This window comes from Eublepharis macularius, chromosome 11, assembly GCF_028583425.1.
Source record: "Eublepharis macularius isolate TG4126 chromosome 11, MPM_Emac_v1.0, whole genome shotgun sequence".
In the NCBI taxonomy this organism is placed as follows: domain Eukaryota; kingdom Metazoa; phylum Chordata; class Lepidosauria; order Squamata; family Eublepharidae; genus Eublepharis; species Eublepharis macularius.
This window is the reverse complement of record NC_072800.1, coordinates 86,530,336-86,549,572: the sequence shown is the minus strand read 5'-3', so window position 1 is coordinate 86,549,572 and position 19,237 is coordinate 86,530,336. Positions and strand designations below refer to the sequence as shown.

Genomic DNA, 19,237 nt, shown 5'->3' with positions numbered 1-19,237 from the left:
CAATCAGCGACCGACGTCTCCCAAGGCCACGCCCCTCCACGTTTCCCTTTGGCTAAGCGCCTCGCGCGTGGGCAGCTCTCGGCCAACTCGACCCCGCCTCCGAGGCTTTGCCGGTTTTCCTTCCCGTTGCCTGGCAACTGCCCGTCTGGGGCGTCACTCGCGTACCGCCCTCGGCTTCTCCCGCCAATGGAGCCTCGCCGCGTGCGCATGTTCAGTGGGCGCTGCAACGTCGGCGCTTGGCAGGAGGAAGGCGGCGTCGGCTGAGGGGATGACAGCGGCGGCGCTTCGGGGGTCCTGAGGCGGCCTGTGGCCATGGGGCTGGGCTCCAGCTCCGAGGTGCCCGACGGGGGCTCCGAGGGTTATCATGTGCACGGGGTAAGGCCGGGGAAAAAAAATAATTCTGTCCAAGCGGCGGTCTTGAGGGGAGAGATGAGGCAGCGCCTCAGCATCGCTCGAGGTTGCCAACCTCCAGGTGGGACCTGGAGATCTCCCGGAATTATAACTGATCTCCAGGCCGCAGGTATCAGTTCCTCTGGCGAAAATGACTACTTTGGAGGGTGGGCTCAGTGGCATTTCACCCACTGCGATCCCCCTCCGCAAACCCATCCTCTCCAGTCTGCACCCCCCACATCTCCAGGAATTTCCTAACCTGTAGTATTTGGGGGCAGCTCCTTTGGCAAGGACAACCAGGCTCGATATATATAAGAACCTGGCATTTTCATGGAAGGCTAAGGGGGTGTCGTTGGTTGTCAAAGTGGAGCCTGCATGGTCAGGAGCAGTCTGCCCGAATCAAACAATGAATGGAGTAACATCTCAGGCACAGCAGCAAATGACACCCCTTCTGCGCTGAGCTCCTGGTTCCTGGGAAGCAAAAGTCTGCACTGCCTAGCAGCTCTCTTTCTGAGCCTACAAATAAGGTTGCATCTTAGAGAAGCGGGGGGGGGGGGTTGATATTTGGGGGGAAAGGAGGAAGGAGAGGAAGAAGATGATTGATATCTTTGATTACCAGTTGCTAAGGATGGATGGTGGTCCTTGTTTGTTGACCAGAAAGTGAATCTTCCCAGAGGCACCGGGTTGATCCCTTTTGGCCCCCAAAGGATGTGGTTGAAAAGCACTTTAGAAAATAACCTCATGGAAATTAAGCATGTCTGGGGGGTTTGCTGTGCCAGAGTTGGAGACCTTCAGGGGAATTCCATGTAAACCACTTTGAGTTCAAGAAGGAAGAAACGTGGCATAAATATACAAAGAAACCAGACGGGATTTGGCTCTGAACCAGATGTGTTCTGAAGAAAAATCTGAAGCTGCTATAAATATTGGGACATGCAAACGTGCTACTCAGTTCCATCCTTGATATTTTACTATCCCAAAATGATACTGAGCCTCTGAAATGTGATTGTGTGTGTGTGTGGGGGGGGGGAGAGTTGGAATCCTCTTGCAGGTATTAAATAGAATAGGGGGGTGTTCGGTGTGTTTCTGGTCTTTTCTGTGAGATTGCAGTTTATCTCATTTAGAATAACTGGAAGACAAGATTTTTATGCTGCTTAAATTCTAGACTCATTCTGTCATGAGGGTGTTTGGAGAAACCATTTCATCATAAAACTTATCACTTATCATCTCTTGCATACAAACTGTCTCTGCTGTTTTAATGTTAATTTCTGTTCTACCCTTACTACACTACGCTTCTCACTTTCCTCCTCTATATTGGTTGCTCAGTGTGTACCTGTGGCTGAGAATAGCTAAGTCTTGGAACGTGATCTTCTTAGTTTCAGACATGAGGTCAAGTTGTTCTTATTTGCCCTGTCATGTGATTTTTTTTCTTCATATTTTTTCTCCCCCTTGAGTAAGGTTTAATTCTTTTTTTCTGCTCTTGCAGCTTTTCTGTATTTTTATCCTGAATTCTTCTGTTGTGCAGAAGTTATGAGCCAGAATTGCAGAAATAATTTTGTGTTAAGTGCCTGCTTTTATAATGAGGGTTAACTTGCCTTCCTGAGACTGTCTGGATGCTGTTGGTTTGGAATTTGATAGTGGTGTAGAATCTAGCATCCTTACAATATAAGCATTTAAGAACTAAATTCCTGTCTCTTGTGGTTATAGAAAAAACCTTGAAAATAAAGGACTGACGTTAACTCAAATATTTGTTGAGGACTAGTCATGGAATGAAACATGATTTCCCTCCCAAGCCTCTGGAGAACTGGGTTTGATTCCCCACTCCTCCGCTTGAAGCCAGCTGGGTGACCTTGGGTCAGTCACAGCTTCTAGGAGCTCTCTCAGCCCCACCTACCTCACAGGGCGATTGTTGTGGGGATAATAATAACATACTTTGTAAACCGCTCTGCGTGGGTGTTAAGTTGTCCTGAAGGGTGGTATATAAATCAAATGTTGTTATATTGTTTTCTACAGGCTTTATACCAAATTAAACCACTGGCTTATCTAGCTCTGTGTAGTCTTTCTGACCTGCAGTGATTCTCTGGGGTCTGGGGTCTTTCATATCACCTGCTACCTGCTCTTTTTAACTGAGGAAGCCAGGGATTAAACCTGAATGGGTAGGAGAGGGATTCTGAGGAATGTATCTCTTTTGTTTGTCAGGATGGGCGGTTGTGGTATTTTTGCCCTAGGCCAGAATAGCCTCTTCCAGCAGCTGCTTTGGGTGTTGGTTCATATGCATGCATAGCAGGGATCCTTTTTCACTTTACTTTAGAACACACCCCAATGCTCTTTTCAGTCAATTCATATATGTGTAAATGCTGACATTTTGCAGGTTCAGGAAAACTCTCCTGCTCAGCAGGCTGGATTGGATCCATTCTTCGATTTCATCCTCACAATAGGACACACTAGATTGGTAAGTCACAAGAGACGGAGCTCTGTTTTTTAACGCTGTGGTGTTGCTGGCCTCTCTGCTACAAACTGGGCAGTGGCGGGATCAGCAAACAGGACTCCCTTGGCCAAATCTGGTCTCTGTGCAAAGTAGTCTTTCAGGAATACTTGGTACTGACTTGGGGGGCCTGTACTCACACGAATGTCTTTTCTATTGATGGCTTTGGCCCTGAAAGGATACTGTGGACTCAGTCTGTCATGGCTGGCTGTGAGAGCCCCGTGCATGTGGAGATTTCTGATTTGTAATCATTGCTTGCTTTGTCCCTCAGTGCCTATAAGGGATTTTAGTAAACCCTGTTAATACTTCAGACTTATAACAAGGAGAGCCAAATTGCATCTTGCAGTCATGCCAGTTTGTCCTTCCATTTTTGGTAGTGGACGTAGCCCTGCCATAAGATTAGTAGTTACATGGAGAGTATTCCTTCTGTTGGGCAGACACGGAAGGTCTTGCTTACTGGAAGGACTGGCTGTGCTCCAAACACCTCAGATTCATCAGAGCAGGAGCTTGTGGTGCATTCTGGAGGGACCGTGTAGGCAGGGCGTTTCCCATGACACCCTTTCCAACAGACTAGTTCAAATATGACCCTGTCAATAATTAACATTTTGCCAGTGGCAATGAAGATCAGCTCATGTGCATTAGGGCTAGCAGTTCTCATTTCTTATGGAAATTGCAGATCTGAAAGACGCCACTCTTTTTCTCATCTGACTGTATTGAAATAATGGGAAATCAGTTGTGAAAACCAGCTTGGTGCTCTGGATGCATGAACCAGCCATCACAAATTGCAGATGCATTTTAGTCATGTTGTTGATTGTGTATCTGCTGCTAACAAATCCTGGGGATTTTGGAGATGCCAGGCACGTCCTGGCAAACAGCATTTCCCTCTCCCCGCTTCCTTGATACATTGAAATTAAAGACCTAGAATCCTGAAACAAGGAGAGGCATGTCATTCTGTTTACTACCAGTTGTTAAATTAGAAGCCTTCCAGCTTGCAGATCCTAGAGTATTGATATGTGGTTATTTGTATAACAATGCCTCTGACAAGCAAAGGGGGCCAGTAGAAGTCAGGACAACATTCCAGCCAAAGGGAGAGGATGGGCGGAATAGCACTGACAGAGTTAGTGACGTAGCTTCAGTGTCTAAACAATTGTGAATGGTTTATGGACTCAAGAACCTAAGAGCCCTTTGGGATCAGGCCAAAGGTTTCTTTAGTTCAGTGTCCTGTTTGCTAATCAGGTGCTTCCAAGGACATGAAGTAGGGCATGAAGGCAACAACCCCCTGTTGCTTGCACTGAACATCAAGTATTCAAAGGTATGCTCACTCTGTATGTGGAAGCTCTGTCTGTAGCTAATTACCGTTGACAGATCTATCCTTTACAAGTGTGTGTATTTCTTTAAAGAAACAAACTAAGCTGTTGGCTGCATCCACCTCTTGAGGCAGTGAATTTCACAAGTTCATGGAAAGGGGTAGAATTGGAAGAGGTCTCTTAAGGCAAATGTAGCGACTTCAGTCGATCGTTAGCATTTTCACAAAGTCTGTGGCTAGCGGCTTTATCCAATGACTTTCGCACTGCAGCTCTATCAGAGCAACTGTTTCCTCTTCTTGTGTTTAGAATAAAGAAGGCGACACTTTAAAAGATCTCCTAAAAGCCAATGTGGAGAAGCCTGTGAAACTGGAGGTCTACAACATCAAGACGATGAAAGTGCGCGAGGTGGAGGTGATCCCCAGCAATATGTGGGGCGGGCAGGGCCTCCTGGGAGCCAGCGTGAGGTTCTGCAGTTTCCAAGGAGCCAATGAACATGTGTGGCATGTGCTGGTGAGCAAGGGAAACTGTCGTGCTCTGTGGCTCAGTCACTTTGCCTTGGTTTTAGATTTGACTAGCTGTCAGCTTGCGTACGGGCTCTGTGAGACAGTGATCTTTGGGTTTTTTTTCCTTTTGCTGTACTTCTTTCATCAAAGCAGCAGTCTCCAGACATGTTTCACATTGCCTTATCCTCCATGGAACCTCAGCACTGCTAGCCATTAGCATGAACTTGGTTCATACACAGCACTGATTGGGCCACGCTAGTGTCCCCATACAAACAGAGCACGTGCCCAAGCTTCTGTCCAGCTATTTCAACAGGCAAGCTGTCTCTCTCGGGGAGGTTCGTCTGCCCCTAATAATTGTATTGAAGAATCTCTGATAAGTTTCTAAGGAAGCCCAAGATTTTTGCTGCTTGATTTGTTGTATGGCTATAGGTAACATGACTAATGTCTCTAGGATGTGGAACCAGCTTCCCCGGCAGCACTAGCTGGCCTGCAGCCACACACAGACTACATTGTGGGATCAGACCAGATACTCCAGGAGGTAAGAATGGACTCTGGGGGTCAGCAGCGGCACGGACAGGGAGCGGGGAAACCAGGCTCCTTTCAGTGATTGAACGACATGGCAGATTTTCTGCAGGTTTAGTCTGACTTGCTCTCTTTCTCTTTCCTTTCTTCTGCTGAATATCCTTACCCTGATAAGGATTAAAAATTTCTGTACCAAAATTATTGCTCTGTTTTAAGAATCTGTTATCCTCTTCGGAATGTCTTATGAACATTTCCAGTTTTGCATATTGAGGGAAAAGAGAGCTCCATCTTCCTCAGGGTTTTACCTGAACGCTTTCTGCATACCAACTGTCTCTTCTACCGTGCCCTATCAGTTCCTGTTTCTTCCTGTCACTAGAGAGTTCTTTATTTCTGTTACTTGTTGCCTTCAACTGAAAGGTCAAATCGTCCTCTTTACTGCCCCACTAACAGCACTGCAAGAAATGGCAACTCAAAGCAACAGCCCCTAAATGACTAACATGCTGTGATAATGTTGGGTCCCTTACTTGGGAGGGCAAGAATTCTCTTACTGGCCAGAAGCCATGGTATAACAGGGGAAGATATTCAGCTATTTTGTCACTTACACAAATATCTCTCTTAGTCAGAGGATTTCTTCTCACTGATTGAATCCCACGAGGGGAAGCCTTTGAAGCTGATGGTTTATAATATGGAAACAGATTGCTGTCGAGAGGTTTTTGTGACCCCCAACGGAGCCTGGGGTGGAGAAGGAAGGTAGGGATCTGTGAGTAATAGAATGCAGTCTGTGGATACAGTCAGGCTTATTCCTAGCTTGCCAAGTTTGGGGTATTATTCTTATTTGGTGAGCATAAGACTATGGCAAAGGCACACTAAGGACACGCCAAAAGACCGCTGCTGCAATCCAAAGCTTTATTCACAAATGCCGAGGATCAAATCAAGAAGACAGGGGAGCACCCACACTCTCCAGCTGCTCCTGGCGGGAGATTGGCAACGGGTCTGCCAGGCTAAATTGTCCCATTTCGCAAGGCTCACAGCTTCATCAAAAGCTACAAATGGATTCTTAGTGTAAAGCGTATTTCTTTTACTGAAAAATAACCTGCTGGACAAGAATCAAGTTTCTTCTTAGTTTTAGTTAAACAGAATTTCCTCTCTTAGCAGCGGTCTTTTGGCATGTCCTTAGTGTGCCTTTGCCTTGGAGTTTGGGACCGTTCCCCCTGTCCTTTTGCCTTGTCTTACCTTGAGCATAAGACTATGTACAATTATGACCCATTATTAAGTTTGGGAAGAGATTAAGGTGATGGGGGTGGGTTTAATTCAAACCAAACCTTACTTTCTGGTGAAATTCTTGTGACAGAATTTTAGCCCTCTGTGCTTCACAGCTTAGATGCCAAGCATGAAATGCACTGAGACGCCATCTTGAAACCATTCCAGTTTCTGAACATTGCATCAATGCTGTGTTATATTTCATTAATGCCAATACTGCACTGAATCCAGCTAACTTTTTCGCTCAGTCTTGCCCCATTCCACTTTTTATTACAGTTCCTGTCCCATGTGGGTTTTGGCCATGCCGGCCACACGACTCCCAGCATAACCACAGAGATTGCCCAATTCTTATCCAAAGGGCTTGCGTTCTTTACAGTATAAATTAGATGAGAAGGATGGAGGTGAAAGTAGGCAATATTAGCCCTTAACTGCTGTGGGTGGTGGGAGCAACCCTCTACAGGGTACTCTTCTCCTCCAGTGGAGTGTGGCAAGCCCACAGATGTCATTAATGGGCTAATTTTAATGGATGGGTTACACCCTAGTTAAGAACATTCTTATACTGTACTTCCTCCAAGGGCTCAAGGCAGCAAATGCAGTTCATCTTAACCAGGGCTTTTTTTCTGGGAAAAGAGATGGTGGAACTCAGCGGGTTGCCGGCACAGGGGACAACTCTTGGCGGGAGGTGGTGCCCCTGGTACTACATGTATGCACGCAAAGGGCACGTGTGCTCCCAGAGCCAATGGCCTCACATTGGATCAGCTGGAACAAGGGGGGAGTTTTTAAAAGTTTAAATCGCCCTCGGTGAAAATGATCACATGGCTGGTGGCCCCGCCCCCTGATCTCCAGACAAGAGGGGAGTTTAGATTGCCTTCTGCGCCGCTGGAGCAGTGCGGAGGGCAATCGAAACTCCCCTCTGTCTGGAGATCAGGGGGTGGGGCTACCAGCCATGTGACCATTTTCAAGAGGTTCCAGAACTCCATTCCACTGCGTTCCAGCTAAAAAAAAGCCCTGATCTTAACAACCCTGTGAGGTAGGTTAGGTAGAAAGAACAAGTAGTCTAAGGGCGCCTAGTGAATTTCAGGGTGAGTGGGGATTTGAACCCAAGTCTCCCCAGGCAAGGTCTGATGCTGTGACCACCACACTGGGTTTAGCAGAGGCATGCTCTGGGACTTCTTTCTACAGGGAAGCTTGACAAGGTGTGTTGTCCTTTTACCGCCTTTGAATCCTTATTTTAAAAACGTATGCCCTGCACGCCCCGTAATTTGCTTGAGACACTCAACAACATAAAATAATACAATTTGAAATTGAAAAAGATGACTAAAACGTCAGTAAACTAAAACATCAGCAATAAATCCTATCAGTTTTTAAATGGCAGCATGAAAGCCAGCTGCATGAGTGACGGAGAACAAGGCAGGATTTAAAATTCAGTAGAAAGGAAAGCCGTTACCTAAAAGTCAGGAGTGTTTCAGGGGAGTATGTTCTAAGGGCTCATAAAAGTGTCTTTGAGTCATGATATTCAACTCCTGGGACAAGGATAACCTGTGTAGCTGGTCACTCCAGCCGTCCCTGAGAGCTTACAATCGAACAAAAGTGGAAAACCACCCGGGAATGATAAGGCAAAGAACAATACTACAAGTTTTTACAGTGTCTGTGTTCAAAAATCTCATTTCTCATAAAGAAAATACTGAATAACTGTGGGAGCGCGTTACGGAGGAAAACCTTTCCCACAGCAGTCACTTTAGCAGTAAATGGACATCTTCTTCTCCAAAATAATCCCCGTCACAGCACGGAGCTAGGAATAGAGGATAAGTGCAGATGTGTCAGCCAGAGCTGGATATTAGGGGCCAAAGTGAGGCTGCTGGTGGTTTTAATGTCCTCTGTATGTTTTAGCACTGATGGTGGAGACCCTCCCTGGCCATCCCTCTCTGGTTTTGGCTTCAGCATGTGAGGCACTTCATATATTAACATAGAAATAGATACTCTTAGAGACTTGGTTTATAGGTGATTGACTTACTATTCAATCATCTATTGTGATTGGCAGTATTCAATCACAACTCTAGTGGTAAATATCTTCCTTTGAGTGATAGTGGGCCTCAGTTTAGCAATTCTGTCTTGTGTGGATTTTTTTTTTTTTTGTGCAAGGATAATGGAAAACCTTTGTTGTTGTTGAAGGTGTTTTAAAATCTGCCTCCTCCTTGCGCAGTTTAGGGTGTGGCATCGGATATGGCTATTTGCACAGGATTCCAATGCAGCCTGCTGTACCAAAGAAAAAATCCGACGCCGGGCCCCCTTCTCCTTTGCCGTCGGGAGATGTGCCTCTTGAGCCCCCTACTAATGGCTATACGGAGGTAGGCATTTCAGAGCCAAAGATGCTGTCTGAGTTTGAAAGACTAAGATTAGTCCACACCAGTAAGTGGCCAAGCTGTCTTATCACATCCTGAGTTACTACAGACAAGTCAGTGGCTTGTATCCTGCCACTCTGCTCTCAGCAAACGTAGATGTCTTTCTCCAGCCCCAGGAGTCAGAGGAAGGCTCCTCATGGTGGGGAAAGGCTTCAGACTTCACAGAGTAAACTGGCAGAATAGAAGCCTTTTTTTTTGTCTGTATTCCCTTGTCCCAAAAGAGTATTAGAGTCTTCTGGATAGCAGCAGCATTCCTTGAGCATCTGTGGATGGACAGCAGTGATTTTGCTGCTCTGCTTCAAATAGTTCAACTAAGAGTAAAAAAAAATGAACATTATCCAGCAGTGTGCAGTAAAACCTGCACACAACATGGGAGCAAGGAATGAAGGGAACGGCCGTACAAAATTAGCCAAAAGCTTGAATGAACTGAATCTTACCTGGTGTGGAAGACTAGAGACCAGGTGAGCATCTGTGAGGAGAGTGACCTACACTTGGGGTGCCCCCATCTGACAATAGGAGATACCTAAAGTGGGGCACATTCCTAAGGGAGTATGTAGTCCTTTAACGACTCTGGTCCTCTGACCATCTTCACAGGAAGAATCTGACGATTGGCACGGTGGGGGAATGCCTGCCCACCCTGTAGTAGCATGGCATTGCATAATTTCTAGGAAACACATTCCTTCCTATGTAGCATGTTAACTTCCTAAACTGATCATGTTTATTTCCAGACACCACTCCTAGCACCTGACTCCCAAAGTGAAGACCCTGCAAGTCTGTCTTACAGCACAGATCAAAGCGGGCCCATGTATTCAGCAGAAAATTCTCTTCACCCTCCTCCTCCTGTCCAAAGAGTCATGGATCCAGGTAATGTGTTCACCAGTTATCCTGTAGGACATCAAATTGGCTTTTTATAGGCAGGCTGTGGGTGTTTTGCAAGTTAAGCAATTGCCATAGCGCTTGATAATCCTGCTCTGCAATAATGTCAGCTGGCATCAACACTCTTCATTCACTGGGAGTCTCTTGTGCCACTAACACTTGACGGCGAGATGGTCACACTTTTGATGGAGCTCTTAAGTTACAAATTATTTTAGAAAGATTTGGGGACAAAGAAGAAGTTCCATTGTTCTTAAACCAATGTGGACTTCTCATGTGTGTTTTTGGCCATCTCTTTCTCCCGCCTGTCCTTTCAGGCTTTATAGATATGTCTGATGCCTCCTTTCCTGAATTAATTGACTTGGCGAAAGCAGTCAACGTGCCTTCCTCTGCTTCTCTCAACGTGTCGACTGACTCTGTGGCAGCAACAGAGGACTTGCTAACAAACAGCGCAGCTGATTCATCGTTCAGTAAGAAAATTTAAAACCATTTGTGTGGTTTTGAGTACACCCAGCTAGCTGTACAACACTGGGCAGCTGTTAGAATGTGTTGCTTACAGAGTGAGGTTCGCATATGCAGCAAGGCCCAGGTCCAAGATCTCAGCTTTTAGGGATATTTTAACTTTTTCTATACACAGATTGACTGGTGTGGTATCTCCCTCTGCAACTACCTTTACCTTTAATCTCATTCAACCACTTCAGGGATTAATCAGGGCTGCTAGTTTCTGCTTACGTGTTACTTCCCTCAAAGTCCTCCTTAAATTATCCTGAAGTTGAAATTTTAAGCAGGCATTGCCCTTTACACTAAATAGATCTCTCTTTTTTTGTTTCAGACCAAGCTACTATTCCAGTCCCAGAAAATGCGAAACCTTCTCCGGACAGTTTGTGCCCTCAGCCAATGCTGGATAAACAGATGCCTTCACTTTCTCCCTTGCCACCTCTTCCCATGGATATTTCTGAAAATGCAACATCCAAACCAGATTCCGACGCTCAAGAACCTGTTCTGCATTCAGATGCAACGGAGAGCCTCGTATTGCCCACGCATGAAAATGCAAGTGACGAAGAGGCACAGGAACTCTGAAACTCTCCAGAGCGAGCCCTCCTTCCCACTACTTTGCAGCTTGCCCTGTGCTTTGATGCTTGGAGACAATTGCTGCGTCACAGGAATTCAGGCTCCTTCCTCCACACCCATTGGTCTGTCAGTTGTCGGCTACAACGTTTGAACATCTCTGCAGCTGCTGCTCTGTGGTAATAGAATTTGACTTGTGAGCGTCCCTAAAAGTCCACTATTTGAAGTATATGGAGCAAACAAGCTTAGAAAGCTGACTTCAGAGGGCAGAACTTGCTAGCCATCAGTGAGCTGCCAGCTTAATTGCTTGTTTCCTTTGTAAAAGGCATTTCTGATGCCTAAAACATCAAAAGCATTTCAAAGATATAATAATTTAAGCAATAATTCTTGAAGCACCATGGTTGTCCCAGCACATTCTGTGGGAAGGCAGAAACGACTCATTAAAACATACTATTTTTTATTACATTGACATCTAATGCTCAGATCCAGTCTGCTGCATCTGGAGTGACTAGTATAGGGCCCAGTAACCTGATACAGCTGACCCTCTCTGTCCACTTGGCACAAGTTATTCAAGTAACTTGTATTTCAGCAAAAGGAGGCTAACTGGCTTGTAAAAATCTTTTCAATTCACAGCGGCCGGGGCATTAACTGTGTTTATGCTTGTATACATGGAAAAGGCAGAAAATAGGTGCTATGGCTCAAGTAGATTGGATCAGGCCCTCGGGTGGATTCTGGTTTTTAAACTTCAATGGCTATTCTCCCGTTCATCTGGAAATGATTTTTTTTTCTTTGTAGCTTTCTTGGAAGAGCAGTTCAGAGGTAAAAATACTGTAAATTGGAATTCTGTATCTGGCTTTTTAAAATTGGGATTCGATTTTGGGAAATGTTCTCCTAGGTCTCTACACATATTTAAGTTTGGTACTATTGATCACATGAACTGTGAAGTTAATCTCAACTTCTCTTTTAAATGAAATGGGTGTTGGCTTCAGCTGTGAGACTTTGCAAACAAATAGGCAAGGGAAGCCATTTGCGTTTGGGCTTTAGCCCTTCAAATCCAGCCCTATGCAGCTTCAGCATGAATAACAGAAATGATTGTGATAACAACTTTAGCAAGCTCCAAGTGGTATCTCTTGGAAGGATTTTTAATGAATTATTTTTGATCTTCTGGTACTTTTCTTGGAACACTGGAAATAAATCTTTTAAAAGAATTATGCTTTTATAGAATGTTTTTAAGCTAAGATACCCTCAAGCATCTGTCTGATGGGAATCACATTCTTCAAACACCTTTTATTACAAATTTGTATAAGTGAAGCCTGAACTGTATGTTAAACTTCCTTACAGCTACTCCTTATTGGCGGCAATACCATTGGGCTGACATATATATTGGTATATAATATGCTCAAGGTTGCAGCTAGAGATGGGCATGATCCGCATTACGAACGTCAAAAACCCACGAAAATGGCGATCGTGCCCTGGTGGATCGTGATCGTCCACGGCCAACGACCCAGCGGTCAGGAGAGGCCTGGATTGGGGCGTTCGGGCTCGGTTTGGGAATCCAGACACTCAGGCGCCAGCAATCTATTCCCCTGGCAACGGAGCCAGGGGAATGCCTGAGCTCTGTTTGCCCTCTTTCTGTCGCCCTGGAAACCCAAATGGAAGCCCAGCTGTCCTTGATCAGCAGGGCTTCCTTCCAACCACAGAGCAGCAAAGCAGTTACAAGTTGGGAGAAGACACCCAGGGGAGGGAGGGGGAAGGGGGTACTCTGTAGCCATGGACACGCCAATCTCATCCCTGCAAACCCTGATAGGCAGCTCTGACGGCCAAACACAGACCTCCTGTGTTGCTGAATGGGACCCATGCTTATAAATAGCCATGGTCTCCCAGGCTGGGTTTCACTTTCTGCTAGCAGCGGAGTGGGACAGAGCTCTTGTTTGCCACTTGCTAGCCTTTGGGGAGAGAGACTGAGACAGTACAATTGAGCTTGGCTTTGGTGGATAGGGATCTATCTCCTCTGGTTCGCTGGGAACAGCTGGGCGCCCCTCTGCTGTGGCCTCCACAATCCACGGTTCGGTTCGGGAATGGGAGATGTTCGTTGCTGTTCAGGAATTTGGGATCGTGGTCTGCACCGAACCACGATCCTCTGGTTTGGTAATTTTTTTTGTTCGTGCCCATGTCTAGTTGCAGCTCTAAATACCTAGTTGAACTGCCCCATTTATTTAAATGAAAATACAAATTAAGCGGTCGTAGATATGAATATAAATTTTATAAATGTTAATATAATTCAATGTATATATTAAAACTATAAAGTATATATTTAATATATATTTTAATATTTATTTTAATATAAATTAAACAGTACCCTATTGATGAAAGGCCAACAGCTTCGAATTAAACTGGTAAGCAGCACAGAAATATGTATAACTTTCTCTAGTTTGAGAACACTAATTTAGGAAGCTATTACAAATACATATAAAATTGTCCTGGAAGAGAACGCAGTGGCATCTAGTAAAGTTGATGAGAAGACTGAGGACAGACAAAAGTAGTTCATGCTGGTAGTTAAGTTGTGTAAACTGCTGGTGATAGTTATGGCCCTAGCTTAGGTCATGTCCAGAGGTAATAAACTTCTGACCTCCAGTACTAGGAGGCAACGTCAGAGGAAGGCTTCATCATCCTCAATGCTCGTGTCTTGTTTTTCAGGGCAACTGATCTGATGCAGGAGGGCACATCTTAGGTTCCAATACAACCACGGCACTAACATGAGCATGTATTCTATGACAGTATTACCAGTAGTTATTTTTAATCTGCTTTACGTCTTGCAGGTTTATAGCATAATCTGAATGAGTTCATGGCAAGACAATATAGTCAACCTTCTGTGGTTGCAAAGGCATCTGAGGATGGCAACATTAAGCTATATGGCAGGAAATCACTATTTCATACCTTTTTCAGCTTTCCATATCCCCCATTAGGGTTGACTGGAGTGCTTCACAATGAGGATCAAATTCGGAATGCCAGCAAGGGTCTAGGAAAAATTTACTGCCATCTAAACTGTTTGTGCCACTCAACAGTTTGAGAGACATCACTGTAGCAGCTGTGGGCATGCTGTCAAAGTATACATTTGCTAGTGAAGTAACATGCAAGCCATAAAAATGACTGAAGATAATTAAGAAATGTTAGCTAAAGTTTGTTTATTCTATACAACTGTGAAATACATATTCATCCTTTTGGCGTTACAGATCCTCTGTCAATCTTTCCAGAAACTACATTACATAATTGGGAGTGTAGAGACAAGTTTAGAACCTTGGCTGATTTTTAAAACCCAAGGGGGGGGGGCAGGAGGAAGAGCAGGAGAGCTACTTTCAGTGAATGTGTAAGGACAGCAAGAAATCCAGAACTGGTCTCTATAAGAACAAAGCACAAACCGCCCCCTCCCCTCCGTTAATAAAAAGAAAACAACGTACAGTCCAATTAAGCCAATGAATTCACATTTCATTGAAGTGTGATATAACCTAAGTGCAGCAGACTAGATTTTTGTACACACAAAAAAGGATTTACAAGTTGGAAAAGATGTATACTGGCTTCATTCTTATGACCACACTTTGCACATGGTTGCCAACGTAGGGCAAATCCACGCTGTATCTGTGCAGCATGGCAGCTGCCTCAGTATTCTGAAAACACAAGTAAACATGAACAGGGGAGGTAATGTGGTTACTCTCTGTGCAAGGCCAAACAAAGGCAGGAGGGGTTTTAGTTTGCTCACTTGGTCCTTCTACTGCTCAGAATGGAGAGAACAAACTCTTCCCCCAAAAGAGGGAAGGGTCTTTGAGGGGAAAAGCAAAAAATAAAAAGGCAGCTGCAGTCTTCTGGTGGGAAGGGCCTCTGGAGATGTCTGTTTTGTCACAGCTGAGAGCAGCTCTCATTTCTAGACTACCTCCCATTCTGGCACTGCTGGTTTGTGGGCCAGAGCAAATGTACATGAACACAACCACACAATTCCACCAACCTACTGCTTGACTGCCTAACTAACCGGAGTAGCTCTCATTCTACAGATCTAACAGACTCGGGGCCCTCGTTGTCCTGTAAACTCACTGCATAACTACAGGAATTAAGATGTACTAGAGGCTGTAACATCTCAGCGGTCACTATACAAGAAGGGAACAATATTAATGGGGAGGGGGATACCTTTTCTATATTGCCCCTGAAAGGCACTTGTGCTTCTGTTTCTGATAAGGACCGTTCCATGGAATTTTGTCATCAGGATATTAACGTGTGTTCCCATCAAACCTTTTTCCAATTGCAATTTACAGTTTCTAGCCCAAACATTGAAATACTCCCCTTCCCTACCTCCAAACAAATTTTCTATGATAAGTATATATTTTAAAAAAAAGCTGTAAGATGTTTTAGAAACAGTGGAAAAGAAAAAACTAAACTGTATACAGCTTACAACAAAAATAATCCCGAAAATGCATATAAAAACCACAGTAGGAAAAACTGCAAATTGTTTTTGCTATCATGACTATGGTGTTTTCCATAAAGTTCCTGGAGATTTTGCCAAGTTGTCAGAAATGTAGAGCACAATTACTTGGAATTGTGACTAGCAAGTCACTTCAAAGGACAAAAAAAGCAGACAGTACCAAAGCGACATTTATTTTTTAAAAATCGAGTTCAAGGTGTTGAAATATTCCATCATGATGCACTGCACCATTGTACTGACCCTGTGATCACACCAACTACAAGTTTTAAAACTTCAAATACCAAACGCTTTTCTTACAAGCTCACAGTATCAACAAGTCTAAAGGGCATCAGTACCTTCAGCTTGTACAATAGAGGCTGTTGTGCTCAACTGTACAACAGATTTTTCTAGTAAGTAAAGGGCCAAATTTGCTTTGATGAAAAGGATGGAGTGTATACATGGAATGTCTAGATGAGGTCCAGCACATGCAGTTGTTTACAATGTGAACAAATGAGCAGCAGGGCCAAGGAAGTGTTTTCATATTAAGCTTGAGCAAACGAAGGGAAGGATCCTTGAAATAACTGAAATCAAGAGCCCCACAGAATATGGAAGCAAACATCTGCACTGGATCATCTGGTCTCTGTACACCTCATAACATGAACCACTTAAGGGCTTCGCATTTCACTCTCACTTGAACCTTGATAAGGACAGACTTAGTTTAGGTCATAGAGATTCGTCTATATTACAGATTTATTAGTCACTTCAACGTAGATTCCGTCCGCACCGAGGCATTAGAAGTGTCAGATCTACGTTAGGGGTTTCAGTGGGCTTCTAGAGCACTACAGCTGGAACCAGAAGAGGAAGTCAGGTAGGTTAACAACCAGTTGGGGCCCATCGCTTGGCTTTCACGTTGACTTCTGGCGGTAGTGGAGGGTCAAGTCTCCACCGCTCTTCCATATGAAGTGTTTGACGGTTCGAAGGTCCATGTTTGGATCCAAAACCTGCAGCACAAAATTAAAATTGGGCTTTTCACAGGAGGAACTGCACTGGTAGGTTGCAGCTTCTCCACTATAAACACACACTGTCTAAAACCGGGTTCCAACCCCAAGGGTGACCTGTTGTACTAGAGGCGGGCATGAACTGGGAAAATGGCAGTTCGTTGCTGTTTGTCACATTTCATGAACTTGCCCGGTTCGCAAACTGGTTCGTTTGGTTCATCGGTTTGTCACTTCCAGGGTTGGAGAAGGTCTGCAGAAAGCCTATTCTCCCCTATAGCCTAGGTAACAGATTGATCAGCGCCAGGCTGTCTGCACTGACAAACCGAAAAACCATACAAACCACTCTAAAAATCACAGTGGTTCATTGTGGTTCGTCAGAAATGAGCTCCAATGAAGCGCCAGTTCGCGAACCAAAAACCAGCCCGGTTCATGACGAACTTTGGTTCGTATTTCAGTTTCTGCCCATCACTAGTGTGTACCCTTCCTACAATCTAATTCAGTCAAGAAAACATCCACTTGCTCCCCTTTTAAAAGCATGTCTTCCTTCCTACAGGTGACAACAGACGTGTCCTTTGGCCCTCCAGATTGTAACCCCAGTGATTGTAGCCAAAAGTATTTCACAGTTTGTGCTTGAAAATTCAAAAGTGCCACAATTACTCAGGAACACCATCCTGGCAGATTTATTGGTTCCTTAGCTAAGACACTAGGTAAATCATTTATTCTCAACTCTACCTCTTCCACCACCACTCTTTCACAGAACAAGCTAAGTTCCGCCTTGCTCACTGCAATGCAAGATTTTTCCTCCCTCACCATGAATGTTAGAAAGTTGTTTTTTAGGAATCAAGAAGAAACGACTGGGACTGCAGTTAGACCATATTCTGTGACCTGCAGAATGTCCAACGGCATTCTGATCCCCAGACCTGCTAAACTGTTGGAAGAAAATGTGTATCTAGCCTTTCCTACAGGTATCAAAGTAAAGCATTTTTCAAGACTTGCCGGAGCAAGTTTACACAATATTTAAAATGAAACTTTCTTTAGGAACAATTTGCATGAGACATGGACAATACGTGACTGAAAACTTGACAGTCAAATGGCAGCTCTATTATGACCCACTTATGATTTTATGGCTGTTTTTCCCCTTCAGCAAGTCAACAGACAGGCAGCATATAAATTCTATAAAAGAGAAAACAGGAGTTCGGAAGGAAAAATTTGGTACTTTCTGGGGAATGGCTTTGTTTGGCCATGAATCATTAGGTTCTCTCCCACACACCTGACATTCAGCCTGTCTACTGCAGGAGGAAAAACTAAAGGGTGGAGGTTACTGGAGAATCTGTTTTTTGCCTTTGGCAAAGGTCAATTTCAACCACTGAGACAGCAGCTATTAATTGAGATGATATGCTGTTGAACCTAACTAAATTAGGTCAGGTCTGACTTCACCCCATTCTCCAGTATCAAAATATAAACCAACCCAAATGAAAATTCTGATATTCAGTACAGAGTTTACTAGTACAGATCTGTTATTTCAGTGCCTTGCGGTCTGATTTTGTTTTCCCAGGCAGCAGGGGGTACAACAAAGGAGAATGGCTCAATAGTTACGTCTCTGGCAATGATGCCCTCCATTTCCCGTACACTGAGCTAATCTTCCTGCCACAGAATAATCCCAACCGGAAAGGTGGTGCAGAGAACTGTCACTTAAAAGCCATTTCATCATCGGGGCTTTCTGGTATCACACAAGCACAAGTTCTATAGTGGTATTCTGCAACTGCACCAGCTAAGTCAAAGGAAAAGACTGTTCGCGTCCACTCGCAGACAGGGCAGTGCGGATGAAAGGGAAAAGACAGACAGAGGCCAAAGCATCCTGCAGACTGGGGAAGAGGGTTAAGGCTCTTCTTTCTCCACTACTACAACAGTAAAGCTCCCTTGCACATGCTCTCTCTCTCGGAAGATAAAGGTATGTAAGCGTGTGTGAGAGAGAGAATTAGTGATGAAAGATGAGATCCTCTGTGTGTGAGAAACACTACTGATTCAGGATTTGAGGTCAGACAGCTACAGTCTATTTTTAAAACAGCTGTGTGGGAACCTATGAGTCAAAGTCGGGAAAGGCGTGTCTAAACCAGAGCACGCAGGCAAGGGGCGCTCAACCCTACTCTCTCTCAATCCAGCCTTACTTTTCCACACTCCAAGGTTTGAAATGTTTTCTTCCAGCCTGGCTGATACCAGAAATTAGCAAGGTGAAAAAAAACACTGAAGCCCACAGAGGAGGAGAGAGTACAGGTAAAGAAAAAGCTGGTTTTATTTAGATCCCTTAACAAATGTGCTTCTGATTTTATAAAATAATCCAGAATAAAAAATTGTTAAGGTCCCTGTTCCCCAAACACTTCCAGATCGCCGCGATGGGGGGAAAGCTCACTCGAGTGCTAACTCTCACCTCGCTGTGCTTGGTCTGAAACTAAACATGTTAATCACTTTTCTATCTGCATTATAGGAGACAGGTCCCCTTGGATCTTGAGAAATTTGTCTCAGTGGGGGGGGCACAGAAACGGAGTGGGTGAAGAGCAGGGCTTTTTTTCAGCTGGAACACAGTGGAACGGAGTTCTGGAACCTCTTGAAAATGTTATCCAAGGGCAACCCACTGAGTTCCACCACCTCTTTTCCCAGAAAAAAAGCCCTGGTGAAGAGTTTACCTGGTCCTGGCACAAGAGTTCGATTTTCTCTTCTGCTAAAACTGCAATGTCCTCCTCTTTCTCTTGTTCTCCGGCTTTTTCGTTGTTGGAAGAGCTGGTTGTCTGGGATTCGTTGTCCAGGTTTATTATTTTTTCATACACGTGCTCCATCACCTTCCTGACTTGCAACATATCGCTGGCTGACAGCCGATCCCTGCAGCAACAAAGTGATATGAAATTCAGATAAAGAAGCACAGGCAACCTTCCCTCATCTTTTCGTGATCCTGGAAGCCAAGGTGGTGGTGGAAAGTAGGAGTGT

General features: G+C 44.6%; 2 protein-coding genes across 2 annotated transcripts in view; one reads left to right on the top strand and one right to left on the bottom strand.

The window, feature by feature from the left end:
* Positions 1-234: 234 nt before the first annotated feature.
* On the top strand, positions 235-13,029 carry GORASP1 (golgi reassembly stacking protein 1). Its single transcript, XM_054992163.1, has 9 exons — positions 235-375; positions 2,759-2,839; positions 4,486-4,689; positions 5,134-5,220; positions 5,824-5,954; positions 8,668-8,812; positions 9,595-9,730; positions 10,057-10,209; positions 10,572-13,029. The coding sequence occupies exons 1-9, from the start codon at positions 313-315 to the stop codon at positions 10,817-10,819; spliced, it is 1,248 nt and encodes a 415-aa protein (XP_054848138.1). The 5' UTR covers positions 235-312; the 3' UTR covers positions 10,820-13,029.
* Positions 13,030-13,975: 946 nt separating this feature from the next.
* WDR48 (WD repeat domain 48) overlaps positions 13,976-19,237 on the bottom strand; it is a 48,310-nt gene continuing 43,048 nt past the window's right edge. Inside the window, exons 18-19 of the mRNA XM_054991523.1 lie at positions 18,940-19,132; positions 13,976-16,258 (exon numbers count right to left, since the gene is read on the bottom strand). Of these exons, the coding sequence (XP_054847498.1) occupies positions 16,163-16,258; positions 18,940-19,132 (289 nt within the window). The 3' untranslated portion in view covers positions 13,976-16,162. The remainder of the gene's footprint in view (positions 16,259-18,939; positions 19,133-19,237) is intronic.

What these genes read in the sequence shown, in the direction of transcription:
- GORASP1 (XM_054992163.1), top strand. Translation starts at nt 313, where the DNA reads ATGGGGCTGGGCTCCAGCTCCGAGGTGCCCGACGGGGGCTCCGAGGGT. An exon ending in CAATAGGACACACTAGATTG is followed by an intron (nt 2,840 to 4,485) that starts GTAAGTCACAAG and finishes TCTTGTGTTTAG; the next exon opens with AATAAAGAAGGCGACACTTT. An exon ending in CAGACCAGATACTCCAGGAG is followed by an intron (nt 5,221 to 5,823) that starts GTAAGAATGGAC and finishes TATCTCTCTTAG; the next exon opens with TCAGAGGATTTCTTCTCACT.